This window comes from Vicia villosa, unplaced genomic scaffold (assembly GCF_029867415.1).
Source record: "Vicia villosa cultivar HV-30 ecotype Madison, WI unplaced genomic scaffold, Vvil1.0 ctg.000212F_1_1, whole genome shotgun sequence".
NCBI lineage: Eukaryota > Viridiplantae > Streptophyta > Magnoliopsida > Fabales > Fabaceae > Vicia > Vicia villosa.
The window spans coordinates 591,997-606,443 of record NW_026705078.1 but is presented as its reverse complement, the minus strand read 5'-3'; the positions used below and the strand labels follow the sequence as shown (position 1 = coordinate 606,443).

At 35.6% G+C, this 14,447-nt stretch overlaps 1 protein-coding gene across 1 annotated transcript; it reads left to right on the top strand.

The window, feature by feature from the left end:
* The first annotated feature begins 873 nt into the window (after positions 1 to 873).
* On the top strand, positions 874 to 4,097 carry LOC131625389 (uncharacterized). Its single transcript, XM_058896254.1, has 5 exons — positions 874 to 1,010; positions 1,091 to 1,253; positions 2,707 to 2,800; positions 3,320 to 3,519; positions 3,847 to 4,097. The coding sequence occupies exons 1-5, from the start codon at positions 951 to 953 to the stop codon at positions 3,960 to 3,962; spliced, it is 633 nt and encodes a 210-aa protein (XP_058752237.1). The 5' UTR covers positions 874 to 950; the 3' UTR covers positions 3,963 to 4,097.
* The last annotated feature ends 10,350 nt before the right edge of the window (positions 4,098 to 14,447 follow it).

The following is a 14,447-nucleotide window of genomic DNA, read 5'->3' as shown; positions in this document are numbered from 1 at the left end:
CGACCGGTCGGTGTCTGGTTATTAACCATTTTCCTAAAAACAAAGTCACTGGTAAGAGTATGACACAGATTTGAAAATTAAAAAAAAATAACTCTAAGGACATTTCGCAAGTGCATATCTGAAACTAGTTTAGGGGGATTTCGGATATACACTTCCGAAATAACATGCGAACAACCATTGTTGTTCAACTTCCATTTCTTGCCCTAACTCATCCAAAATCCAATTTTTTTTTATCTAAACACTAACATTGAACATCAACAACATCAACCTATACATTAATCTAAATTCTAACAACCCTAAACATCTCCAAAACAACTATGAGATAGAGATAGAAAGTATAGGAAACTCACAAATATTTGGAGATTTGAGTAGAACTTGAAATGGACTTTGAGATAGTAGGAGTGCTTGAATGAAACCTGTAGAGTAGGATTGCTTGAATGGAACTTAATAAAAATGAGATTGAAGTGAAATTTTGGTGTTTGAAGAGAAAATTTCGCGTTTGTAAACAATAGGGGTGACTGTTTGTCTTTTGTGTAATAACCCAAACTATTTCGGATATGCATATCCGAATTCACTTTTTTTTTTATTTTTAAAAAGGGTGACTTCAGATGTGCATATGTAAAGTCATCATTTTTTTTGAAAAAAAGTGAATTCGGATATGCATTTCCAAATTAAAGAGATATTTTAGAGTTTTCTCCGCGATTCTGTGAGACGGTATATGAGTGCAATGAGAAATAGTCTAAACTAAATATTAAAAAAAAAAAAAAAAGGCCTAAAAAGCCCAAAACCAATCGAGAGACTGGGCTGAAACTGATATGTCAACACGTGTGTAAAGAAAAAGAATTTGGTATGAAATATTGAGGCGCGGGAAACATGAAACTGAACCATTGAAATATAGCGGTAACTCTCGCTCATAGCGTTCCTTGCATTGGTAACAGAACATCACCGCCATGGAAGATTCAGGAGCGATTCTCTCTCACATTTCATCTCTGAAGGAAATGCTTGACCAGGTATTATTCTCTTCGATCTATCTCGATCTCCATTCACAGTTAAACAATACTAATTTCATTGTTATTATTGATCACATTAGGTCAACGAAGAAATCGAAGCTCATATTCAGGTCACACGAGAGATCGAATCCAGCATCGTCAAATGCGAGGAGATGGAGAGCCATTTTGCAACTAAGGAAGCTGAATTGATCGCAACCAGTGCCGGTTTGCAGTTCGACACTGTTGGATATGTAACCGTTGCTGGTTAGAATTATTCCCTTTGCATTTCATCTTCATATTTTAACTTATATCATTGATTGTTCTGATTCGAAAATTAATTGGTTACTTTGATGAAAAAGCTCGTTTAGCAATATTCGATTAGTTAGAAGAGGACATTTCACATTATAGATCAATTTTTTCTTATTATTGAATTCAAACTTTTAATTTAACAATAATTGTTAAATAATAGATCAAACAACAGAAAAGCGACAATAATTCGATGGTTAATTTGATCAATTATTTTCTGTTAGTGTCAATTCTTAGGGTTTACTCTTTGCTTACTTATTACTAGTAAGGCATTTGGATTTTGGAAGTACATTTGGTAGCGCTTTTGATTTTGAAACTGTTTAAAACTTGAATTTTGGATGATGGGTTTTAAAAAACGGTATATTACTGCGACAACCCCGTTATTTACTTTTATTATGATAAAGAACAAATTGTGGTTAATTCACACCGCGACGACTGCAATTAGTGTCGCAACACCTGTACCGACCGAAGTCGCGAAAGCCTTAATACGATCGCAACGCAACCGTTATTTAAAACCCTATTGTCATATTCCACAAATTGTTCTTTATTGATAAAAAAAAAACTTAATTAATTCTAGCACATGCCTACCTAGCTATCAAGTTCAATCCTTCACTTCTTACTGCTGTTGTTGCAGAAACAAAAACTATTATGCATTTTATTGATTTTGCAACTGATTGTTGTTTCAGAAATGCCACCTTTGAATCAGATTGTTGATTCAAACAATACATTTTAAGATTTCTTAGAAGTATTTGGGGTTTGATAGCTAAAAGCATTCTAAAAATTAGGTTTTTTTCAAAGTGAGTTTTGTGTTTGCAAATAGGTGTAAAAATCAGGTTGCACTCATTCTAGCTAAACAGGCCCATGTTGAGAATAATAATGTCTGGATAGAAGTACCAAATGTATTCCTGGCCCAATCCCATATTGATAGGCTTTTTTTACTCTTTTTTTTCTCTATCTGATTACTTTTACGTTTTTTTTTTGAGTAAAATTACTTTTACGTTTTTCTCTATTATTTTTGAAGGGTAATTATGATTCTCATTAATTAGGATTGAGCATTCAAGAGTATAGAAGCAGTTACTTCACAAAGAAGTAATTGACTTAACGAACTAACTACTTAATCTTAACAAAGTTTATATCTTTTGATTCTTTGACAAATTTTAAGCCAATTTGATTTGGAAAATCTGAAAATGTCTTTAGAACCCGGCTGAGAGAAGATAATTTACCTTGTGTGTCTAATACGTTATACATGGAGATTAGTAGCTTCGAAGTGATCATTAATCTTCTTAACCTATATAACATGGTTATCAAAATGATATATTCTAAAACTAGCTTACTGAATAAATAATTCTCTGGCATTTTTAATTATACAGTTTTGCTTTTGCTGTATTACATTTTCTCTTTTTTATTGTAGCTGATTTCAAGGCATCAGTGAATAGTTTGGAGAATGAGCTCTATTGTCTTAAAATCAAGCGGGATGACATGGTTAAAAGAACGGATGTAAAACGGTACTGAAACATATTTTATCATCTGTAGATACAAATGTTGTTATTGAAGTCTTATTTTGTTTAGAACTTCACTACAAGTTAAACTCGCAAAGAAATCAATACTATACTGTAAGAAATATCGATTTTTATCTTTTTGTTTCGCTTAAAGTTTGCCTTATGTAGTCTATGCATATATGTTGTAGTACTTCAAATAATTGGGATGGGAAAAACATTACCTAGCCATTCACATGTGGTATGGTGGCATGTGATATTTTGAGATATCTACTATTAATATAAGATTCAGTAATAGTTTGAGGATAACTTCTAAAACCCTATAGCTGACTAGATATATAACTATGAAGTTAATTCTTATCTCACATTTCTAGTATATACACTTGTATCTATATTTTTATTCAAACAGAAAAGAAACTGTAGATGTTAAGGAAAAGTGAATAAGCTACTCCAACTCAAATAACAAATATTTGTGTCTGTATTCTAACTCATAATGTGACCTTAACTTATTGATTTGTTGACATTCAGGGAAGAATTTACAGCACTATGCCAAAAATTTCAAAGAGAAATTGATAAGAGGGAAAATTTTAAAGTGAGGACTTTGTTGTCTGAGAAATATTCACTTGAAAATGAAATTCAAGTTTTGGATGACAAGAATTGTGTTTTGAAAAATTCGGTATTGGCATTTGTAGAGGAAATCCTTGAAGATCTTCACAGTTCAAACTCAGGTAATAGAAATCTATATAATGTAAAAGAAAATTGAAGGTAATATCCTTCATCAAAGATAAGTTGTCCTCTCAACAAGGAGCTGTTTAAAAAACAAGAGACTAAGTAACTAACCAAATTGATTAACTAAGTACTATCTTAACAAATTTTATGTATACTCTAAGTGTGATACATGTATCCAATAAAAAAATCATTGATTAGTATTTAACATCGTCCAAATAGTTTTTCATGCTAGTTATTACTTCTAGGAGTTGGTGTTGGTTTATATTATTCCATTATACCAAATAAAGGATAACATATATTGGGAGTTTAACATTTACCTACTGCAGCATTGGAATGTGATATACAGAGCAAGAAGTGGGAAAATGAGAGATTGCTTAAAGATATCGATGAATTGAAGGCTATACTGCATTCAACAATTGGGACCAACGATAATCTACTGTAAATTCCTTTCTATAAACAAACTTTAATTCATATACCTGAAGTTTATTGGTCAGTTTTGCTAAATTTGGTCATTAAAAGTAAGATGGACAGTTATATTTGTTTGTAAATGATGCTATAAAAAATCTTAACAGTTATCAGCGTGTAGTAGTTCTCATCTTCTGGTAAAGTGGTAAGAAATGATAAACAGTATCAGAGAGCTAGTCTCTTTCCCTCATTAGTATAGTCATAATGACCTGTCATATTCATCCATGTGAAATTAAATCTGACCAGTTGCTATAATACATGAAGAATCCTGACTACCATAGAAATGTTCTGGTTACAAAGTGCGGAAGGTTTTAAAAAACTGCCGGTACTACAAAACAGTCGTGACAAAATGGTATCAAAACAACATCGAAACCATTACCAATACTATTATTCACGATTTTTGTGATAAAAAATAAATTGTGGTTAAATCATACCGTGACGACCACGCTGTGCAGACCAAAATCACTGAAAAAAATTATGCGACCATGGCTTTATTTAAAAGCTAAGTCAAGACACTACATAAAAACTTTATATTGAATTAAAGCATATCCACTTTGGTCACACGCCTAAATAATACGTAATTGTGTTGGGCGTGTGACTTAAAGAGTTTGTACATGCATTGTGGTGTATTTAGAAAAACACAAGTTTCATTTTTATTTTTATTTTAAAAAATGGATAAGATTTGAAGAGTTTGTAAAAATAGACATTTTTCTTCTTACGACTTAGTTTTACAAGAATAAGTTAAGGGTCACATATGATATTGCTCAATTTGATGACAGGTGTAAAGAACAGCATGCCGGTCCTTGAAAAGGAGTTGAGTTTTCGTGGTAGCAAAACGGGTTTGACCTGTCAGACATGTCCATTTTATCTGTTTTTTTAGGGCGATCTAAAGTTTAAGACTCATATTCTTTAATATGTCCATCCCATTATTTTCAAGCTTTTTCGGACGCAGATATTAACATAAAAATTTACAATTTTAAAACTTAAAAGATGCAATATCATGGGTCCGTCCCGTCCCAAACATTATTTTTTGGGACAGGACAATATTTTAGCCCTGCACATTGAAGAAAACACGCCCCATCTACTTTATTTTTTTCGGACTTTTGCTAGACGGATTTAAACAGGATGACACACCTATATAATGCTACCCAATTGTTAAAGTTTTTCTTCTTGCAGTATGTGCATGAGTTATAGCTTTCCAAACAACAACAAGCTCTTTTGTGGTGAGGCAGCCTTTCATGTTTAGATACAGTTGGCGATTCAGGACTAGACTGTCTCACATGTGGCCACTGACCATATATAGACTCTGGTCAAAATATTGCGAGACTTACTTCATTTGCCTATTTTGAATTTGTAAGGTTTTATAACGACACGTGCTTAACATCGTTCGTACCAAAAGTGCTCACTTTTGGTAGGGGTCTGGCTTCATCCCTTCCACAATCTTGCTTATATGACACTATTACGCAACACATGTGGTGTCACTATCCATTCCAGTTTGGGACCATATATGATATGGTTTCTACTCTCTTGCACGACTTCTCCTTTGGATCAATATAGCAGCAGTACGAAACAAAACTGAGGCTAATTATTGGTGCGAATATGGTTGATAAATGCACCCATTCATTAGTATCATTATATGGATATTGGGCAGTTTGTTGCTAGTTACTAGGATTAAGGTACTTAAACAGGACCACCGGACAATATATACATCTAAATTCTTTTATTTCTGATTTTAATTCCTTTGGATGAACTAAGTAAGTCTGTTATTGCTGTAGTTGTGGGGTGAGGTGATCTCATCATTTTATTAAAACTTCAGCGGTAAAAGTAAAAGGAATTAGGAATGCATGAACATATTATACATAGAAATTATTTAGGTAAAATGTGTTAAGTAATTAATTTGGAGTCAACATGAGGGAATATTTTTATTGATTTTTTTTATGAGCAACAAACCTTGTGAAAGACATATCTTATTTTTAAGAAATTTTTTCACCCACCTCCTAACCTTTTTGGTCACCTCTGGTGAATTTGCTAAAATACCCCTTGTTTTGGAAGTTTATTTTCGAAAACGTACTTTTATTGAAAAAAATGTGTTTTCGAAAATGTATCTCCGAAAAGGTGTTTTTTTTAATGAAAAATATTGATTTCGGAGATGCATCTCCGAAATAAAGTTGTTTTTCAGAAAATTGGTGTATTCGGAAGTTCATCTTCGAATTCACCCCCTTGGAGGAATTCGGAAATGTACTTCCGAAATAAGGTCTGGACAGAAGAAAAATAACAACCAAGAACGATTCGCTTTATTTAATCGGATGAAGATTACATCGATCACATTACATAAGATTAAAGTTACATATTGTTAAACACGGGTAGGTGAGGATGAGTCAACATTTTGATAACGTCGGCCCCCGATCTTTGAAGTTTCGCGTCCAACTCGATCGGACCCTTCGAGGAAAATCGGTCGAACGTTGTCCACAAAACCCCTAAATCTTCGTCGTTCTTGATCTCAAAAGGTGTGAACTCAATGTCTCCCTCGTCGTTAAGCGATGGCGAGCGGTACTCGAGCTTGACAACCTTTCGATTTTCGGGATATTGCAATAGCGTGTTGAGCGACGTTATCACCTCCGCAAACGGCGTGTCGCGCGATAAGAGAAATTGGAACGGCATCGGGTAGCCGGTGGTGAAGTAGACGAATGCTAGATGGGGGTAGGTTTGTGTCATTTGTGTTTTCTGGTGTGAAGAGGATGAATAAAGGTGTGTTGTATTTATAGACTTATTGGAGCAATGATGGCCCAACAAACCTTATCCTGCTCAGTGGACTTTTCGGAAATGAACTTCCGAAAATTGGAGGCAGACTAGTATATTTCGGAAGTTCATTTCCGAATTATGCAGAAACAGATGTAAATTTTGCATTTGTTGATTGCTTAGTGTTTTGTGTAAAAAATACAAAAGGAATTCAAAATAGACATAAATTAGACAATACATAGGAAAATCGGTCGAACGTTGTCCACAAAACCCCTAAATCTTCGTCGTTCTTGATCTCAAAAGGTGTGAACTCAATGTCTCCCTCGTCGTTAAGCGATGGCGAGCGGTACTCGAGCTTGACAACCTTTCGATTTTCGGGATATTGCAATAGCGTGTTGAGCAACGTTATCAACTCCGCAAACGGCGTGTCGCGCGAGAAGAGAAATTGGAACGGCATCGGGTAGCCGGTGGTGAAGTAGACGAATGCTAGATGAGGGTAGGTTTGTGTCATTTGTGTTTTCTGGTGTGAAGAGAATGAATAAAGGTGTGTTGTATTTATAGACTTATTGGAGCAATGATGGCCCAACAAACCTTATCCTGCTCAGTGGACTTTTCGGAAATGAACTTCCGAAAATTGGAGGCAGACTAGTATATTTCGGAAGTTCATTTCCGAATTATGCAGAAACAGATGTAAATTTTGCATTTGTTGATTGCTTAGTGTTTTGTGTAAAAAATACAAAAGGAATTCAAAATAGACATAAATTAGACAATACTTATATTATATATGTATTGAATCGGTCCGATTTTATATGATAAACAACAATACATACAAAAATGGTCATTACAAACAAAAAACGATCCGGAACAAACTAAAATTCACCGAACCAATCGGTGGATCCTAAGTCCAAAATAGGTATGTTCTTCGACCGCTCTCTATTTTGCTCGCGCTCTTGGCTCATCATTTCTTCAAACTCCGCCATTCTTGAAATGAAAGGATCCGGCCAAGTCTCCGCCTCATTTGAATGATGTGCCGTCCATTGACAAGAAGTAGCCGGTATAGGACACCCCGGTTTCAAAAACACTTCGACGAAGTGCCGCGATCGTAGATACCCGATGCATATGATGCGGCTCGACGCGTCCAATGGCGGTCGACTATGAAGTGGAAAGAAAGTCTCACTTATTCCAAACCTCTTCAAATCGACACACACCATATCATATGCACTTGCTATTAGATGACCCATATCGGGGAATGACATCAACTTCGAAACCGGAGCGATACCGGTAAGTGATGGAACAAGTGAATCATGAATTTTCGTAAACTTTTCTTGATTTTCATATAGTCGGCCGTAGATGTCCCGATACGAAGTCAACTCCGCAATAAGTTCCCGTCGAACTAAAGTGTGATTATTTTCCCCTTTACCGAGCAAACCCGCAACGGCCCGATATCCACAATTGCCGTCGCCTCCAACATCAACGATGTTATCGATATATTTGTGCATAAAAAGTGGCATCTCATCAATGTAGACAATGGGTGATTTTTTGATCGGCGGTGTGCGAGGTGGCTTCGAAATACGGGCTCCTTTGTTACCACTACACTTGGACTTCGGTGTCGGTGAATCCGAGAATGATGCATCAACATGTTCAAAGTAGGAAGGAGATCGTTTTGTTGATGTGTCTTCTTGTGTAATTTTGGACTTTTTCGGTGCACCTTTCGTTTTAACCGGTTGAGATGGCGGTTTCAAATCGATGGTCTCCGGAAATGCAATTTTTCGCAATTGTTCTTTTATGTGCATTTTCATTGTGTCATCCGCTTTAGCAAACTTCTCCATTATCACTTCCAACTCGTCGGAGATGGTGATTTTGGATTCATTTTCTTTCGGCGGGTCAAAATCATCAAAACGAAGCTTCTTCCAATGGTCGGCTACCTCATCCATGCGTATTGGTGAATTCAACTTCTTCTTTTTTGAAAGTATACAAGCACATGGAAGGACGTATGTCTTTCTAATGGTACACCCACATAAAGAACTATCCGGCCCCGTGGTCTCAGACCGCTTCGCTTCATGAAACAAAAAATTCAAACCCGATCGGGATATGTTGTAAATCAATTGGGAGAATAAAATTTGGCCCTTATACCGGTGTTCCATAACCGTCTTGCTCCGACCGAACGATGTTTGAATTTCATTGTGTTGATTTTCAAGCATTTGATTCACGGTGTCCCCTCCCCGACACAAATCTCCCTTGCTATCACCCAACCACCTCTTGAAGACCGCATGTGCGGATTCAACTCGGTTAGTCGTGGTGCAACCAAGATGTCTAACTCGATTTGTCCAAGCGCACACAACTTTTTCTCTGACTTTGTCAAGAATGGTGGATTCGACGTAATGACAAAAAGTCTTAATGGAACCACACAAAGACCTAAAGTGTACCAATTTCTCGGTATACACCTCTTCGGAGTATGCATCTAAAATTTCCCTCCATGCCGCCATTATCCTATCAACCACAACACCAGCTTTGATAACTTTACCGTTTTCATCCTGCCTATCTTTTGTCCAAACCACGGGTTTCAACTTACTTCTCACGTTGCAAGTTATGTGATACCGACAAAGTAACACGATCGATGTCAGGAAGACGGTATCAACCGCATTCATCAAAGCATTGTCCCGGTCGGTGACAATGACGTTTGGCATAACCTTTTGATCAAATAACAAAGACTTGCATATTCCCAAAGCCCATGTAAAGTTTTCTTCTTTTTCACACTCCAAAAAAGCAAACCCGACCGAATAAGTCTTGTCCGTCGAAGTCACACCGACTATCTCTAGAAGAGGAAGCCTATATTTGTTTGTCTTGTATGTCGAATCAATGACAAGAACGGTTGGAAATGTGTTGAATAATTTGATACTTTCAGGATGAGTCCAAAAAATATCACGCACCATAACTTTGTCCTCGGATGTTCGAAAGCTTGACACATATTTGTTATCGCCTAATAGTTTCAAAAGTTGTTGCATTTCCGACCGAGGGCCCATTTTCAAAACTTTGATATTGTGTCGTTCATTGTAAACTTGCTTGATATTTGTGTCGTACCCCAAAATTTGCCTTCCATATTCCATTTACAATAATTCAAAGTTCAAGATTCAATTCCAAAGCCTTGCTCAAACAATCCCAAGATCCACAGTCAACTGATTCAAACCTGAAGGTCAACTACAATCAAAGCATGATTCAAACCTATGATCATTGGTCAAACATCAAGCATAGAGGTGCATAACCATCATTTGATCAAATATTGATCATGATTCCATTAATAGAAACTCAGAGATGAACAAATACAAAAAGGTTCAAATTAGGGTTTCTTTAGGAGAAGGTCAACCCAACTTTGACTGGGCATAACTTTCACATGGAACATCAAAAATTCCCCACTCAAAGCCTATTTTGAAGGAAATTGGATTCTCTACAACTTTGTCTCTCACAAGCCAGGGCTAGAAATGCTTCATTTGAGAGTTATAGTACAAAAGATTACAGGTCATTTTCAAGCATCCTTCAAAAGCAGTTTTTTTGCAAAGAGGATATGATCAAGATAAAAGCTCCAAATGAAAAATATGTTCCAAAGTGGCTTGTAGAGGACATCTTGAGGTTTCCAAAAAGTACTAGAACTCCCTCATAGCTTAAAAATTGAGTGAGATATGATTGATCAAAGTTGGGTGATTTTTGAAGGCAAAATGTGAAATAAGAAGGTTCAAATTGGATTTCTTGCAAATAGGCCCATACTTTTATGACTTAAATTTGGCCCACAAGTTATCCAAAACATATGACACGAATTATCTCATTTTATTTGATTTTTACACAATTTTATTTCATTTAAAATTGATTTTTAATGATTTAAATAAATGGGAAATCAAATATTTTGGGTAGAAAATATATTTTGGTCAATTCCAAATAACATTAATGGCAAAATATATCTAATTTTCGTGCATAAATCAAATGGAGAAGATTGATACAATATTTGCCAAATATGGTAACTTATGAATCAAGAATAAAGTGAATTTTCTCAAACATGGCAAAGTTGGATTAAGTGATCATTGGGCTTCAAATTCTTGACCTAATACAAGCCTATAAGTATCTGAAGCTATGCACATGAATAGGGGTTGGAACATTCTGGTCAGAGGCAGAGCATCAAGAACCAAATTTCTCCAAAAAAACTCAATTTCGGTTTAGTAAATTGGAGAGGTTTCAAAGGGATTAGAGCATTGCAATACGTTTGAGGGATCACTCTGAAGCTATCTGGATACTTACTCCGCATCAACACCCCCAGATTACTCTCCAACTAACCGAGGTATGTCCTTTTAAAGTTATGGTCGATTAGGATAATTCATGCGCATCCATAGCAAATTGGTTGAATATTCTGGTTATTCTTGGTCTCCTTGATGTTTCTGGTTGTTTTAATTATGGTTTGTATGTTTAAATTGTGAATTGCCATTGTTACACGAATTAGGGTTCTTGGGGTCAAATTGGGGCTTTGCCGTTAGAAGTAAAATTAGGTCACAATAGGAGCGTGGTTAGGTTCGTGTAAGGGAGACGGAGAGATCTGATAGGTCGCGCCATGTTTATATGTTGGGATGTGCAAATCGTTATTTTCCAGGTCTGGTTGCTATGAACAATTTCGTAGCAAAGTCGTAGCTAATCTTTGCAGGTTTTGCAGTTCTGTTGGGGACGATGATGAGCTGTCATCATGGGGTTCGTCAATTTTGAATCGCGCGCGCGTTTGTCATTTAGGGGTATTTTTCCTTCGTATATTGTTTAGAGCGCGTATATATTTCAGATGGCAAACTTGGCTCAGTTGGTAAAGGGGTAACGTGTGTGTGTCAAAGGACGAGGGTTCGATCCCTCGCTCCTAGATTATATTTTTTATGAAGCATTAGTTCAGTGATCCTGTGTACCACAGTCTATGCGCCCTATTATAAGTCCCCAAATCTGAGCCATAGAACCACTAGCCACATAGATCCAACGCACCTGGGACCTGATGTCTATAACATAAACCCTCAAAGCTGCCACACTGAATCTAAATCCTAATTAACTTAAATAATTTTAATTATTTATTTTGGTTTTAATTGAAATATCTGTTTTAATATATATTAATTATATAATAATTATTTTTTAATAAAATAAATATATAATGATTATATTAAGAATTTTAATTTGTTGTTCGTGCCGATTAAATCGATTAATCGTTATGGTCAACAATAATTTTAATTAAAATGCTATTTAATTAAAATACAAATTAAATTATATTCGATTAAATGGTTGCAACTATCTTATTAGTTGTGATGATTAATCCTTTCTTTTTTTCTAACTTTAAATTTGTTATTCTTTTTAATCGAATCAATCGATTGCGAGGGGTAACAATGCAAATCAATTCATAAAATTATTAAAAAAAATATTATAATTCATTATTAGTGATAATCGAATCGATCGATTAGAATTGGTAATGATACAACTATTAATCTGTTAACTATGGTAATTGAATCAATCGATTATCGCGGTTAATAGTACAAATCAAAATCAGGGTTGTACGCCCAAATCTAAAAAAAAAAACACTTTTCAAACCTTTCAAAACCACAAATTTCAAACATACGGATTTCCATCCTCATTCAAAACTACGACAGGCCAGTCAAAAAGCCTTCAAACCATTCAAACTCTAACTCTAAGGGCGTACAACCCTTCCCCGAACTACGTAGACTCTGATCCTTCATAAGGAGGTACGTAGGCACTTGGCAACAAGGCGAGTCCCCCTCTTCCAAACTCTAATCATGTTCAAATAATTAGCCTTTAACTCTATTTACTGTCTGTCATCTTTCAAACTCTAATCATGTTCAAATAATTAGCCTTTAACTCTATTTACTGTCTGTCATCTTTCTTTATCTTTTGCCACAAACCCTGATCATTAAAATGCAAACCATGGGAAAGGGTTGAGGGTGCCTAACACCTTCCCTCGACCTGAATATAGTATCTTACCCTGATCTCTTAACTGCGCGAGGTTTCCTATTCGCCTTGGTAGAATAGGTGGCGACTCTAAACATTAAATTTTTAGGCAGGTTGCTACAATTTGAAACGCTATCCGTTTTTTACGCTTCAAATCGGCAAGTATGTTGCGAGGCGCCACTTTGACTATCGTTAAATCCGAAATCACATTCTTCTCTTCGCGGGACAAACGACACGCCATTGGATGTCCGTGTAACTTGGCATCCAAGGCATGATTATGAATTCCACAAATTACGGTTAAACGCCACAAATCATCAACCCTCCGAGTCGCGCGCAACTTAAACGGATACCTGCACTTTCTCGATCCCGTGTCTTCGTGTTTTAGCACCCGGTTTGATTGTGCATAACTCCCACCCCGTTCACAATTCAAAACAACGAAAGCTTTCCGCCTACTATTTCCATTGTCGGACCTTAAAATAACAATTTCAAATCCATGTTTACTAGGTTCGTTCCGAACCCAATCAATCAATTGTTCGCGACTACCGAAGCTCCGATCATTTGTAAATTGTTGCCGAACATCAACCGCATTGATCATAGATTTAACGTCGATAACCGGATCGTTATTAACATTGACAACTGCTGGAACTTCTGCGTCATCGTCTTGCACAATGTTGTCCGGATGCACCATACCTAACATATGCAAAAATTAGCAAAATTGGCCAAAACTGTTTTTTTTAACTGCCAGGGCATATTTCGGAAGTTCATTTCCGAAATTTGTTAGGTAATATATTTCGGAAATGAACTTCCGAACCATCGCAGGTTTCAGCATAAATTTGTTGAATCAATGTAGTGAAATAGAGGATGAAATGAGAGATGTTTACCTCAAATTGTAGCTTTCTATGCTCCCTTTAACGTGATCAACGGTTTGAAACTTGATTTTGAGACGAAAAATGGATGGAGATTGATTGAGTTTTGGAGAGGGTTTGGAGAAGTTTTGGAGAAAAAATGATGAAATAGTGAAGGAGGGAAAATTGTATATGCAGAAATGTTTTCGGAAATGAACTTCCGAAATATTCACGGTTTTGGATTTTTTTTTACTTCGGAAATGCATCTCCGAAAACACCACTTTTTTTTGTGTTTTCGGAGATGCATTTCCGAAATGTATGAAAAATCTTTAAAAAAAATAACTTCGGAGATGCATCTCCGAAGCAGGGGTAATTTTGGGATTTCGCTGGGGGTGACCCCATAGGGAGGTGGGTAAAGAAATTTTCTATTTTTATCTAAAATTTTAAAATGATAGGTGTGAGGATTTTGTCACTTATAATTCCTTATAAAATGTTCAATTTTGAATTTCCTAATCATTATGAAACTTCTTCATACTTTGTTTCTTAACACTTTCAATTCACACACTTATTTTTCTTAACAAAGGCCGGTCCTTAATAATAAAATTATTTAGCATTATATCATTGCTTCGTATTGGTAAATAATTAAATAAATTGGTGTTTTCAAAGCAGAATATTTTTTCTCAAACTTATGTAATAGGCTTCCAATATAAAATCAATTATAGAACACAATAATAATGATAAGAAAAAAATTAAATAACAAAAAGACACTAAAATTTTAATGTGGAAAATTTCTCCATAGATGAAAGAATAAAAATTACACTAACTGTAAATTCTTCTACTATATAATTAATAGATACACAAAAATCTTTCTAATAACACTAAAGAATAACGATCTTAATAAATAA